At 44.1% G+C, this 15159-nt stretch overlaps 1 protein-coding gene across 1 annotated transcript in view; it reads right to left on the bottom strand.

The window, feature by feature from the left end:
- The window catches only part of kdm4b (lysine (K)-specific demethylase 4B), a 136961-nt gene that overhangs the window by 56761 nt on the left and 65041 nt on the right, over window positions 1-15159 (bottom strand). The window contains 2 exon segments of the mRNA XM_084309027.1: window positions 7309-7412; window positions 14791-14840. Of these exon segments, the coding sequence (XP_084165153.1) occupies window positions 7309-7412; window positions 14791-14840 (154 nt within the window).

The raw sequence follows: 15159 nt of genomic DNA on the forward strand, positions 1-15159 counted from the left end.
TAGAAAGGTGTCTTGATACCCAGCAGAGTGGATGCATGACCAGAGCACTAGCTTTAATAATAATAATATATTTGATTTGTAGGGCGCTTTATAGTTGTGGAGCAAATCCCAAAGCACTACATTTTAAAAGAACATAAAAGCTAGCAAGAGAGTATTAAAAAAAGTATTATTATATATATATATATATATATATATATATATATATATATATATATATATATATATATATATATTTTTTTTAATCTATTTATCTATTATGTTCCGTCACTGCATCGATGCAGAATCGTCCACGTCTGCATCGCGATGCATCTTAGAATCGAGAAATGTCCACACCCCTAGTGTGTGTATGCTAGTAATAAGTTAATATAGTGCCCTGGAAAAGAAAAAGAAAACATACCAGTGTTATTAAACACTGTTGTTTTTATGGAGGGAGCAGCATGAGACATCTGCCAGAATTCACAAGTAAATTTCACCTAAGGAAACGTTGCCTCAGATGAGAGGGCTTGGCAGAGACGGGGACAAGCCCTGCAGATCAGCCGAGAGGAGCCAAAACACTGGAACTGGCTCTTAACATCCACATTAACCCTCCTCCTCCTCCTCTCCCCTGACGTCTGCTGGCTGGTGGCTCTAGGGCGGCTCCACAGCCATTCCAGGCAGTACAAGCGCAATTATTCCGGAGCCAGAGAGCGTGGCAACAGGGAATTAAGCAAGCCTGCGCAAATTAAGATCTTTACTGGGCTTTTGTTCTGCTCCGTACGGAGACAAGCCTGGGGTTGCCGAGAGGCGAGGAGTAGTGGCCAAGTTAGCCACGGTTCAGCGGTCTGCAAGCATCCTGGCAACATGTACATCTTGACAAATTATCTGGTTGCATTTTGACAAACAAAACAGGTTCATTCCACCTGTAGTATGTAATTCACAGCGATGAATTATATTGCCTTGATTAATCAACATCTGTATTAGATTAGATTAAAATGTATTGTCATCATACAGCACAAGTGCAGTGCTACGAAAAAGAGGTTTGGCATCCAACCAGAGTGCAAATGTAGCAGTAAAGTGCAACAGCAATATACAATGTACAGGTGATTAAACTGGGTACAAAATATACAAACTAGTACTACTGAGTGTAGTGCTAATCAGATGTATGTACAGAGTTGTAGTATAATATGTACAGTGATACAGGTATAAAGACAGTATGGTATACTAGTAAGTCATACTGGCCAGCAGCGTAACTAGTAAGATATGTACAGATATATATATATCTTATTATTGTTATTATCTACAGATATGTAAAAGGATTTTGTGCAGGTAAGTACAGGTGTGTATATATATATATATATATATATATATATATATATATAGTAAGAATAAATAATATATATATATGGTATATACAGCATTATTGTACATGTTATCATACAGAGCTATGGGTTATATGCATGTGTATAAGTAAGTATATAGAGGGGATATATGCAGGTATATTCAGACAAATATGGATACATATATGCGGTAAATATAAAAATATAAATGTAAATATGCGTTATATACAGCACTGTTGTATATGCTATAATACAGAGTATATGGTTAGACTATAGTATGAGGTGGGTGGTTATTAGTTAAGATTATTGATTATGATTCATATCAATATTGTAACGAACAAAATCAATGTAATTGCTTATCAATAACAGGGGGCACCACCCTACTTGTACATGTAACAGGCATAGGGAACATGGAGTATATTTCCTGTATTACAGTTTAAGTTAACATCATGTAGGAAACCTGACATGAAAGTCTGAAAAGTCAGATAAAGGAAGAGAGAGATTCAGTCTAATCCAGTAAAGGCCTTTGTTGGTTACTACTAGTACTACTAGGAATGTCTGATCACTAAGTGTGTATGACTTACCACCTAAACTGCACAGACTACAACATAACGCATTATCATGCCAGTTAGCATACTTTATGTATACTGCACCTGTTGTATACTGTATACTTTACTTACTCATAGTATATATAGTGTTTTATTGTAACATATAATATAACCGATAGGGCATACAGACCCTCATCTGCACCTTTGATTACACTGTTTACTTGCTCATATTCTTATATTCAGAGTTAATTATATTGTTTACACCATTTATTTTTTTATCTTTTCTATAGTTATATTGCCTATATTTAAGTCTTCTATAGTTCTATTGCCTATATTTATGTCTTCTATAGTTCTATTGCCTATATTTATGTCTTCTACTATTACCATGCCCATACCTGTACCTCCCCTCCCCCATGCTGCCCGGATTTCTCCAAGGGGATCAATAAAGGAATATCTTATCTTAGTACACAGAGCACCGGGGCCTGTCGGGGGCCAGAGCATAGTGAAAGGGGGGTCTGTATGTGTGGCCTGTCGGGGGCCAGAGCATAGTGACAGGGGGGTCTGTATGTGTGGCCTGTCGGGGGCCAGAGCATAGTGACAGGGGGGGTCTGTATGTGTGGCCTGTCGGGGCCAGAGCATAGTGACAGGGGGGTCTGTATGTGTGGCCTGTCGGGGGCCAGAGCATAGTGACAGGGGGGTCTGTATGTGTGGCCTGTCTGGGGGCCAGAGCATAGTGACAGAGGGGTCTGTATGTGTGGCCGGTCGGGGGCCAGAGCATAGTGACAGGGGGGTCTGTATGTGTGGCCTGTCTGGGGCCAGAGAATAGTGACAGGGGGGTCTGTATGTGTGGCCTGTGATAAGGAAAGTTGTATATGTCATTTCTAAATATAATAGCAAATGATCTATATGCATATGTATTCATAAGAACATAATACTGTATGTCAGTGGTCACCAACCAGTCGATCGCGATGAATGTGGACTGTTCCATCAGAGGGGGGAGCTTCGGTGGCCAGTGTCCTTTCAGCCGAACAGGATAATGAAACAATGATCCCACTAAATGGCCAGACGCGTCTTATGGCGACATCTACAATTACCTCATTGAGTCTCCAGGTGGACTAATGTTTATATTTAAGTGCAGCGGTCTGTAGCCACTCACACTACCACCGAAGCTCCCCCCTCTGATGGAACAGTCCACATTCATTCGTGCGTCATCTCGCGTCGTCCAGACTCCGTTGACAATCTGCGCATGTGTATGGGGAGTAGGTGCTGGAAAAGGGACTTGATCTCGACCGATTTAGTTCTGATCGATTAGGAATGGGTTGCGCCGTGTTCAGGAGATTCAGGCGCATACAAGTCTATTCGATCATGTCTCTAGCACCCCCACAGCCGTAGCTGCAACCACTTACATCACGGCTCTCATCCACATTCATTCATATGCTCCCCCCGCTATCTCCTCCCCGATTTCAGAATCCCGGAAGTGTTGCGGTGGTCTATAGTGACAGGGGGTCTGTATGTGTGGCATGTCGGGGGCCAGAGCATAGTGACAGGGAGGTCTGTATGTGTGGCATGTCGGGGCCAGAGCATAGTGACAGGGAGGTCTGTATGTGTGGCCTGTCGGGGCCAGAGCATAGTGACAGGGAGGCCTGTATGTGTGGCCTGTCTGGGGCCAGAGCATAGTGACAGGGGGGTCTGTATGTGTGGCCTGTCGGGGGCCAGAGCATAGTGACAGGGAGGTCTGTATGCGTGTTGTTTCTGTGCTGCAGGTCATTATGGTGATGCTGAGGTTAAGTATATAAACCGGGGTATTTAAATTGCAGTCTCAGCTTTACAGGTAGGTAAAAAAAAAAAAGAAAGAAGAAGTGAAAATCACATCTTTGTAGAAAACTGCACAGTTTCAACCCTTAACTGCATGGTACTAGCAGAAGGTGATGTCACTGCCTCTCTCGTCGCAGGTCTACTGTGCATTCAGTAAGCCCAGCTGCCACACACTAACGCACAGTCATTGTAATATATATATATATATATATATATATATATATATATATATATATATATATATATATATATATTCAAAAAAAAAAGTATATATATATATAAACCAGCCAAGATTTATATTTGACGATAACCATAGAAGGCCATTGGCTATTTACCGGCTAACTGAAACCCTGCATCAAACATGACGGCTTTAGTTCTACTTGGTACTAACTTGAAAGGGTCTTTATTCTGCGTCTCTGAGGTGAGTCTGTGTGAATGTGTGTTTGTGTGCGAGTGTGTGTTCAGAGGTGAATCCTCTACGCACTAAACACCATTAGTTCAAGTACACCTCGAGCACAAAGCATTGGCAACGCTTTCGGGGTTTAACCTGAGACACAGAGAGAGGGAGACATCCGTCTCCCCGTCTCGCTGGGACTATATGAAATGAATAGAGTGAGACGTAAAATAGCTTAAACCAGTAGAAGTAGAGCGGAGGCTTATTAGATTGAGCAAATTAGAAACATGTCATTCAGCAGATTGTTTTTTTAAAAGGGGATTTCAGGGTGCATAATGATGACGCATGTCACCTTATTTGATGATTTACAGACGGCGAGGGCAGAGAGCGAGAGAGAGAGAGAGAGAGAGAGAGAGAGAGAGCGAGAGAGAGAGAGAGAGAGAGAGAGAGAGAGAGAGAGAGAGCGAGAGAGCGAGCGAGAGGGCTCCTTAAACTAAAGACAGTAGTTAAAGATATAAAATGTCTGCAGGTTACTTTCCCGGTGCCATGAGTGAGAAGACAGATTTTTATTTTTACACAGGAATCAGGGAAACATGTGGGTGTTAATCAGGTAACATGTACGCTGTGATAAGGACGTCCTGAGGGGACAGCAGGAGGAGGAGGAGACAGACGGGGGAAGAACTCAGACGGGGAAGGAGCCTCTGCTGACAGCAGGAGAAGTGCTGTGTCTGTACCACGCAGATACATTCCTTTTTAATCTTCCATTTCACCTCCGCACCGTGAGGGGGCTACGTCGTCAACCAATTATTCACACAAGAACAAAAAGAAAGAGAAAAAAAAGGAAAAGAAAAAAATGAACATCGCGATTAATTTCCCAACACGGAAACATGAAAAGATGGAAATTGAAAACGTAACGGAATCATAACTCGATCCCTTCTCTTGGTTTTCCCCGAGCCAAATTAATCAAATCAAGAGCGGTTATTGCCGGGGGGGGGGGGGGGTCATCCGTCAAATACTTGGGATATTTCCTTTATGACTGAATGACGTCTTTCAAGTAAGGAATTAATGGTCCAGACATTCAGAGCAAACTGTGTTCAAACCGTTGAAAAGCTTTTTGAAACGAGAGGGTGCTAGTTGTCGAACTTATATTTTCCCACACTGTGCCTGAAGAACACCAAAGGACCGGTGACATATCACTGCCTCTCCTAGCAGTTCACTTCAGCTCTCCTCTCCTAGCAGTTCACTTCAGCTCTCCTCTCCTCTCCTAGCAGTTCACTTCAGCTCTCCTCTCCTCTCCTAGCAGTTCACTTCAGCTCCTCTCCTCTCCTAGCAGTTCACTTCAGCTCTCCTCTCCTCTCCTAGCAGTTCACTTCAGCTCTCCTCTCCTCTTCTAGCAGTTCACTTCAGCTCTCCTCTCCTCTCCTAGCAGTTCACTTCAGCTCCTCTCCTCTTCTAGCAGTTCACTTCAGCTCTCCTCTCCTCTCCTAGCAGTTCACTTCAGCTCTCCTCTCCTAGCAGTTCACTTCAGCTCTCCTCTCCTCTCCTCTCCTAGCAGTTCACTTCAGCTCTCCTCTCCTCTCCTAGCAGTTCACTTCAGCTCCTCTCCTCTTCTAGCAGTTCACTTCAGCTCTCCTCTCCTCTCCTAGCAGTTCACTTCAGCTCTCCTCTCCTAGCAGTTCACTTCAGCTCTCCTCTCCTCTCCTAGCAGTTCACTTCAGCTCTCCTCTCCTAGCAGTTCACTTCAGCTCTCCTCTCCTCTCCTAGCAGTTCACTTCAGCTCTCCTCTCCTCTTCTAGCAGTTCACTTCAGCTCCTCTCCTAGCAGTTCACTTCAGCTCTCCTCTCCTCTCCTAGCAGATTCACTTCAGCGCTCCTCTCACTCTCCTAGCAGTTCACTTCAGCTCTCCTCTCCTCTCCTAGCAGTTCACTTCAGCTCCTCTCCTAGCAGTTCACTTCAGCTCTCCTCTCCTCCTCCTAGCAGTTCACTTCAGCTCTCCTCTCCTCTCCTAGCAGTTCACTTCAGCTCTCCTCTCCTCTCCTAGCAGTTCACTTCAGCTCCTCTCCCTCTCCTAGCAGTTCACTTCAGCTCCTCTCCTAGCAGTTCACTTCAGCGCTCCTCTTCAGTGTACAGAGCTGTTCCTTTAGACCAGAGGTGGGCAACCTGGTCTTTTCCACCTACTAGTCGATCACAAAGGGGCCTCGAGTTTAGACACGGATACCATACTCAAGACAGTCAGACAGTCAATATTGAGATTTAACAACAAATGCTCTTGCATGGATAAGGTTAGGGTTTATGATCTCATGGCTAAGGTTAGGGTTTATGATCTCACGGCTAAGGTTTAAGGTTTATGATCTCATGGCTAAGGTTAGGGTTTATGATCTCACGGCTAAGGTTAGGGTTTATGATCTCATGGCTAAGGTTAGGGTTTATGATCTCACGGCTAAGGTTAGGGTTTATGAGGCTATGGTGTGTGGGTGTGTGTGGGTGTGTGTTCGTTCCTTGGCACTGCCTACACCTCCTTATTCCCCTCTTCCAGTGACTGTGCAACCCTTGGCCAAGCTACACACATGGCCCATGCAGATAAGCGTTACAAGTACGAAACTCACTGCACCTCGTAAATGCCACGTCAAGAATCCCAGCGCTCACCTTTTATCTAGTGAACGAGTGTAGTTGACGGTAGGGCTCAGATATATATATTTTTTTATCCGATTTACGATTTTAATTAAAAAAAAATTCTCTTGAAAACTAGAAACGCCAAGGAAATCATTCAAATAACCTTTGTTTTCATTTGACACAAAAACAAAATCAAACCAAGATTAATTTCTCTATTGGGATTGAAGTGCAAACCTAACTTTCACCAATCTTCACTTACAAAAATAATAATACAATACAATAATACAATACAAGGTTACTATTGAACAAAGATGAATGTCCCTATTGGGATTAATAGTGCAATAACTTGCTTTTTCACCAAACTTCACTTCATAAAAGGTGCCTCTTGATCATCAAACAAGAATGAATTTCCCTATTGGGATTAATAAAGTGCAAATCTAACTTTCACCAAACAACACTTTGTCAAATAAAAGGTGAAAAAATAAAAAATAAAAATAGAATATATATATATTTTTTTTAAATCGATTTAAATTTTTCAAAATCGTCCTAAATCATTCATTCGAATTAATCGATTAATCGCCCAGCCCTAGTTGACGCACAGAATAACAACAACAATACGCACCCTGTCGAAGGGGATGCCGTACTTCTTCAGGATGGACGGGGAGATGAGGGTCATCTTGTGGCGGAGGAAGGCGTCGCAGCCCTGCGAGCTGCCGGGGAAGAAACCTGCAGGGGGGGGGGGGGGGGGGGGGGGGGTCACATGAAGCCAGACGTCAACAACACGGATCAGTGTAACCTAGTGATTCAGCGATGTGAAAACTGTGGCCGATACCGATATTAATATTGCTGTTCTGGCCGATACCGATATTTACTGATGTCGATATCTCTGTATAGAAAACACTTTTTTATGATGATCAAATAAAGAGCTATTTTCCAAACACGCATTTTTCTTTTACTTTTGTAACTTATTTTCAGAAATGACCACATCGGCCGATATTATATCGGCGGCCGATATAACGTGCATCACTAGTGTAACCCTTTCACTACCACACTACAGACGGTTAACCTTTCACTACCACACTACAGACGGTTAAGTGTGGTAGTGAAAGGGTTAACCTTCTGTAGTGTGGTTGTGAAAGGGTCTACCCTTCTGTATTGTCGCAGTGAAAGGGTTAACCCTTTGGCAGTGTGGTAGTGAAAGGGATAAACAGTGCATTCATATAGCAGCTTTTATCAAAAGCGCTTTACAATGTATGCTCCTCACATTCACACACCGACGGTGGAGGCGACCGTGCAATGTGCCAACCTACTCATCAGGGGCAAGTGTCCTATTACCAGACTTTCTTTCCAGTTTGATAACCCGTGGGGGAAACCAAAGAATGTGCAGGTAAGTCAAGTCAAGGCATCACATTATCAAAAGGTAACACACACAGTTAGGGATGTCCCGATCCGATCACGTGCTTTTCAGAGGATCGGGATCGGGAAAAGAAATTAAATAAAAATCGGCAGTCAATAAAAGATTTTTTTTTTTTTTTTTTTTATTATTCAACAAACATGACCATGTTCACGTCTTAAACTCATACGGAGGCCTTAGTTTTGGTTTTAAATTACATATAATATATCATTAATGTATTTATTGTCACACAGAGCAGAATAATTGTCCACAACAAACACATTACCTTTAATTTACACCGTTGCAACAAACACATTCCCTTTAATTTAGACCGGTGTTCTGGCTACACGCTCACATCACAACAGTACAACACGTCGCTCCCGAAACACTGTTATCCACTCACTTGAGCAGCTAGATGTTTGGAAGTTGGAACTAAGCATTTTAAAATAGAAAGTGAAGCCAGTCCAACAGCAATTGCAATGTTTGCAAGGACGACATTCCGTGTGGAGGAAAAACTCAGCAGGCTGGAGCCTGGAGGCGGACTTTTCAGACTAACTTTTCACCTGGATAACGTCAATTATTTGCTGTGACTAAAAGCAGCTAGAAGTTTGGAAGTTGGAACTAAGCATTTTAAAATAGAAAGTCAAGCCAGTCCAGCAATTGCAATGTTTGCAAGGACGACATTCCGTGTGGAGGAACAACTCATGAAGCAGCAGACTGGAGCCTGGAGGCGGACTTTTCAGACTAACTTTTCACCTGGATAACGTCATTTATTTGCTGTGACTAAGGATTATCGTCAGCGTTTCAGACCGTAAGTCGAACACTGAATGTATACTAATGTGCAAACATATATTGAAACTTTTAATATTTCTCATGAAGCACATTTCTCAGGGTGAATGTAATAACAAGAGCTGCCGCACTCGCGCCCCTCCAGGGACTATAGCCAACAGAGGGACTTGTCTTGCTCCACCAGTTTCTGACAAAAATGCGTCAAAATTGATTACTAATGTGAAAGATCGGAAACGATCGGAATCGGTAGATATTTAAAATCACATGATCGGAATCGGATCGGGAGCAAAAAAAGGCAATCGGGACATCCCTACACACAGTGGCTCAGGAGGTAGAGCGGTCGTATGGTAATCGGAAGGTGTGTGAATGTGTAAGTGAACGGGTGAATGTGAGGAACAAAAATGTTAAAGCGCTTTGGATAAAAGCGGTTATATAAATGCACCATTTACACAGGTCGCCTCCGAGCGCATATTCACGAAAAAGATCCGCCTGTGAGCCAGTAGACAAAGAGATTGTTAATTCTCTTAAAGGTACTTTTTGGGGAAACGTGGTCCGAGAGGTATTTATTTTCTTTGTTCTCTCCCCTCGTTACAGACCGGCAGCTGGGGAGGGCCGGTGCTCTTCACATGAAGCGGGAGACGTAATTGGCGGTTGGGAGGTTATCGGCAAAGAGCTTTCCTCTCCGTCAGAAGGGGGTCGCGGCAGCAGCAGGCGGCTGCCGACGCAGCACTTGCCCGGAAAGTCTTTAATTATCATAATCATTTCCTGGTCCCACAATCACCCATTCCCCGAGACGCCACGCCCCGGGGTCATGGCCGGCTGGCGGAGGCTAGGAGGAAAAGCGGATCGGAGGGAAACTTTGGACGATGCGGGGCTTGTTGCGACCGGGGGGGGGGGATAACACGCTCCACTGTCAAACACGGTGCATATTAATAACGGCACAGTCAGCGTAATATTATCACACGAGTGTGTGACATTTTAATGGTTGGCGCTGTGAGTCGCGATTGAAGGTGCGAATGCCGCCGTTGGAATGTTGATAATGATGATTCTTTTTTGCATTTCGTATATTGTATCTTTTGTATAGTGTTTGGTCTGTATCAAGCACAAAAATGTGACAAATAAAGAAAAACTTGAAATAAAAGGGAAAGCTAGAAAGATGGCTACCGTACCGTCAGCTTCAGGGTAAAAAAAAAAACACTTCCTACCTATTAACCCTTTCACTGCCACACAACAGAAGGTTAACCCTTTACTATCACACAACCGACAATCGTGTGGCAGTGAAAGGGTTAACCTTCTGTGAATTGTCGCAGTGAAAGGGTTAACAATCCCCTCCTCACGCCACAAACATCCCCTCTTGACATTTCATGGTTTTAATAACCAAAGCCGCTCCTTGGCTCCAGAAGACACTGATGGATTCGGAGGGCCTTTACGTAATCAAAAGAGGAAGGATTTTCTCTTCTCTTCCACCGCTCTCTCCAACGCCCTCACACGTCGCCTGTACTCTCTCCGGTACCTCAAAGGGGGGGGCCCATCGGAGCGTCTTCCCAGTAAAACTTTAATGCAACCGACAGTATAATCGAGGCCCATTTCATCTTTCATTTTCATGGCATTGTTTCAGAGCCTTGTACAAAGACAGAGGGGCTCCTATTCTCTCCCTGCCTGCCTGGCTGCTTGTTGGAGCTGATAAAGGTGAATAATGCGCCAGTGGAGCCTGGGTATTATTAATCCCCATTAAAATGCAGCTGGCAGCACGTGGAGCTCTCCACAGGGTAATATTAACTTAAAGCTTAATTTTGTCCTTCGAGTTTGAAAATTAAGTTCTTACTCCCCCTCCACCCAGCCTACCACCCCCCCCCCCCCCCCCCCCCCCCCTCCCTGCCCAAAAACCTGAAGCTATAACCGAATATCAAGCGAATACCGTACTTTTCTGACTATAAGCCGCGGCTTTTTCCCCCATTTTTCGACCCTGCGGCTTATATAACGGTGCGGCTTATATGTGACTCGACGTGACCAAACCCGAAAATGTAAAAATCTAAATATTGCTTTTTTGACTGCATTGAAATGTTATTTATCTGTTCCCTTATTTGGTAAACTTAATACAACTTGTAAATGAGTTAATTCTTGTTATTTGTCCGACAGTATTGTGTCCCAATGCTAATTACATATGGTAATTAAACATTAAAACACCTGCGGCTTATAGTCCAGTGCGGCTTATATATGTACACATCATTCAATTTAGCTGCTGCGGCTTATAGTCAGGTGCGGCTTATAGTGCGAAAAGTACGGTATAAGGGGGAGATATGAGAACCGGCTGACGGGTGTGCTGCTGAATGTAGTTTTCAAGTGATGAAACCACTGCCACGGTCCTGTTAGGCACCGCTACAGCGCTCGTAAAGGCCTTTTGTCTTTTTTAGGAGATCGTAAAACAGTTCACCGCCGGTGCAGACAGTAGCGTTGATAGGTCAACAGGCGCTCGTCGAGTTATGTCAGCGTTGCTCTCGCACTACAGTCTGGTCCGAGAAGGAATGAAAAGCCAGGCAGTGATACAAGATTCAGAGTGGTGCCCGTGTACCGCACAGCTGTTGCGTCACGCTTGGAAGATAGACATCAGGGTGAAGCGTACGCCGTACGTGTCCCTTGGACACATGTTAATGACGCAACATGTATGCTAGATCAGTGGTTCCCAAACCTCTCCTCGAGTCAACCCAGCCGTTCCATGTATTTGTTAAATTCCGCCACCAGCACACCTGATTAAACTAATAAAGGGCTTGTTAAGTTGAATCAGGTGTGCTGGTGGTGGAATTTAACAAATACATGGAACGGCTGGGGTGCTTCGAGGAGAGGATTGGGAAGCACTGTGCTAGATGATCTCACCTGCCTGGATATAAGCAGTGAATTGGCAAGGAATATACGCAAAACAGGCCTCTATCAAAAGCTAATTTTAAAAGAGAAGATGTTACATGTTGTTATGATTGATTTGTTATAAAAGAGATGTTACGTGTTGGTTAACATAGATTTGCTATAAAAGTGAAGATGTTACGTGTTATTATTGATTCATTATAAAAGAGAAGATGTTAAATGTTGGTTATTATTTACTTGTTATAAAAGAGATGTTAAGTGTTGGTTAACAGATTTGTTATAAAAGTGAAGATGTTACGTGTTATTATTGATTCATTATAAAAGAGGAGATGTTAAATGTTGGTTATTATTTATTTGTTATAAAAGAGAAGATGTTACGTGTTATTATTGATTCATTATAAAAGAGGAGATGTTAAATGTTGGTTATTATAGATTTGTTATAAGAGAGAAGATGTTACGGGTTAGTTATTATTGATTTGTTATAAAAGAGAAGAGGTTACGTGTTAATTATTATAGATTTGTTATAAAGGAGAAGAGGTTACGTGTTAATTATTATAGATTTTTTATAAAAGAGAAGAGGTTACGGGTTAGTTATTATTGATTTGCCTTTTAAATGTGTCGTGCCTTTTAAATGTGTTGTGCTAACTCCCTGTTCTGAGCCTCTTCCTGCCTCACTCTGAGCACCAGGCAACATCCAAGGTCATCCTCAACGATAGACAGATAACCAGGAGGAGGGAGATGAGCGAGTAGGAGTTTCTGAAAGAACGAGGAGCAGAATGAGGACAACAGGAGAGGGAGTGGAGTGCGGGACGAAGGTTGTGAGAAAAGGGAGGCTGGGGGAACAATGAAGAGGAGGAGAGGAGACACACAGCGGGGGAGAAAGGAACGGGACGTGGAGTATGGCGCGGCGCTCTGTTGCGCTTTTGAAAGTACAATAATGAACCGGATAGACAACCCTCATTATAAGACGACCTTCTTTCAAGACTCGTTTTTGGAAAGGTGTTTCTCCAAAAGGCTACCAGTAACTCTAACACATCGACTAAAACAAGGTAGTGTGGATTTCCTTTCAAGGCCTTTTGTTAACACCTCCCTCCCCCCTGTATCCTCCTTTCCTCTCCCCCCACCTGGTCATCCCTCCACCTGTATCCTCCTTTCCTCTCCCCCCACCTGGTCATCCCTCCCCCTGTATCCTCCTTTCCTCTCCCCTCACCTGGTCATCCCTCCCCCCTGTATCCTCCTTTCCTCTCCCCTCACCTGGTCATCCCTCCCCCTGTATCCTCCTTTCCTCTCCCCTCACCTGGTCATCCCTCCCCCTCTGTATCCTCCTTTCCTCTCCCCTCACCTGGTCATCCCTCCCCCTCTGTATCCTCCTTTCCTCTCCCCTCACCTGGTCATCCCTCCCCCTCTGTATCCTCCTTTCCTCTCCCCTCACCTGGTCATCCCTCCCCCTGTATCCTCCTTTCCTCACCTGGTCATCCCTCCCCCTGTATCCTCCTTTCCTCTCCCCTCACCTGGTCATCCCTCCCCCTGTATCCTCCTTTCCTCACCTGGTCATCCCTCCCCCTGTATCCTCCTTTCCTCTCCCCTCACCTGGTCATCCCTCCTCCTGTATCCTCCTTTCCTCACCTGGTCATCCCTCCCCCTGTATCCTCCTTTCCTCTCCCCTCACCTGGTCATCCCTCCCCCTGTATCCTCCTTTCCTCTCCCCTCACCTGGTCATCCCTCCCCCTCTGTATCCTCCTTTCCTCTCCCCTCACCTGGTCATCCCTCCCCCCCTGTATCCTCCTTTCCTCTCCCCTCACCTGGTCATCCCTCCCCCCCTGTATCCTCCTTTCCTCTCCCCTACCCCTGTATCCTCCACAGTAGATACAGTATATATATTATTTACATATTTTAAATTAAAATGCCCCATTTGCACTAGATGGTGGTTAGCCGGTGGATCATCCAACATTAACGTCACCGTATTTTTGAAGGTCAGTTCTACAGCTAGCCAATGGTATCATATGAATCTTGAGATTGCAAGGAATCCATTGATAACAGACATGTCACGCTAGCTTTACCGGGAAAGTGGCTGAATATCGATCCAGAGTCGCTGCCATTCTTTCCACGAGACCTCCGACCCTGAATATATAAGACTACCCTCCTTTTTTCAGGGTGTCACTTGCGGCAAGAAATACCATCTCTTATTTATTCGGGCCAATGTGGTAGTTCTTTGCTGTGCATGAGTGAGCAGGAGGAAGAGGAGGAGGAGGCTGTATTCTGTATTGTCGCAGTGAAAGGGTTAACCCTTTGGTAGTGTGGCAATGAAAGTGTTAACATGTTGGTAGTGTGGTAGTGAAAGGGTTAATGTTAAGTGTCACAGGGCCGTCTGGTTGAGAGTTAGAGCTGAAGCAACGCCACCTCTTCACCACGCAGACGCATAAACATCAGGGGTGACATCACGTCCTGATCCAATCCACCGTACAGAACACTACGCCAATCAGAAACCACCGCCACGCGCTGGAGAGAGTAGTCTCTCTTTTTCTTTTCGTTGTTTTCTTTTTACCTTGTAAAAAATATATATATACATTGTATTGTATAGTTTGTTGTGTATTGTGTTTACAAATCTACTACGGTTGAGGAGCCGGGGAAAAAAAGCATCTCGCGTTTCTTTCCTGTACATTTAAAAAAAGCTGCGACAATAAAATAATCTGAATCACTATAGATTGTGTTTATTAGTTTGAGGACAATGGGGTGAAAATGATTGAGATTTATAATGCAGTTTCACTGTGACACGCTTCTATGGGCCAGAAATGCAGTAAATAAATACATGGCTCCTCCTGGCTATCAAATGTTGGTACTAGAGAACTTCTGATACCGCGCCCACACTCCCATTTCAGCCTGGTGTCGGCTAAAATAATAATGAAAGGTGTGATGCCGGTAGGAAGCGGACCGTCTTCACACCGTCGCCGCGGGTCTCTTTTCTCGAGCCTAGGGACATTTTCTCCTACACACCCGTCTACAAGGCGTGAGCCTCTACAGTGGAGATCTGAGCCACCTTGAAATGTGTTTCATGTGTTTTACCTTGTGCCAGCCTCTCCAACCGCTTCCCGTGCTCAGGAGGGATGGCATACCTGGAGAGAGGGAGAGAAACAAGGAGATTCATCAGAGGGTAGATAGAGTGAGAGATTCATCAGGTAGACAGAGTGAGAGATTCATCAGATGGTAGAGAGAGAGTGAGATTCATCAGATGGTAGAGAGAGTGAGAGATTCATCAGGTAGACATAGTGAGAGATTCATTAGATGGTAGATAGAGTGAGAGATTCATTAGATGGTAGACAGAGAGTGAGAGATTCATCAGATGGTAGACAGAGAGTGAGAGATTCATCAGATGGTAGACAGAGAGTGAGAGATTCATTAGATGGTAGATAGAGTGAGAGATTCATTAGATGG

The sequence above is a fragment of the Notolepis coatsorum genome, assembly GCF_963971535.1.
Source record: "Notolepis coatsorum genome assembly, chromosome: 2".
NCBI classification, from domain to species: Eukaryota; Metazoa; Chordata; class Actinopteri; order Aulopiformes; family Paralepididae; genus Notolepis; species Notolepis coatsorum.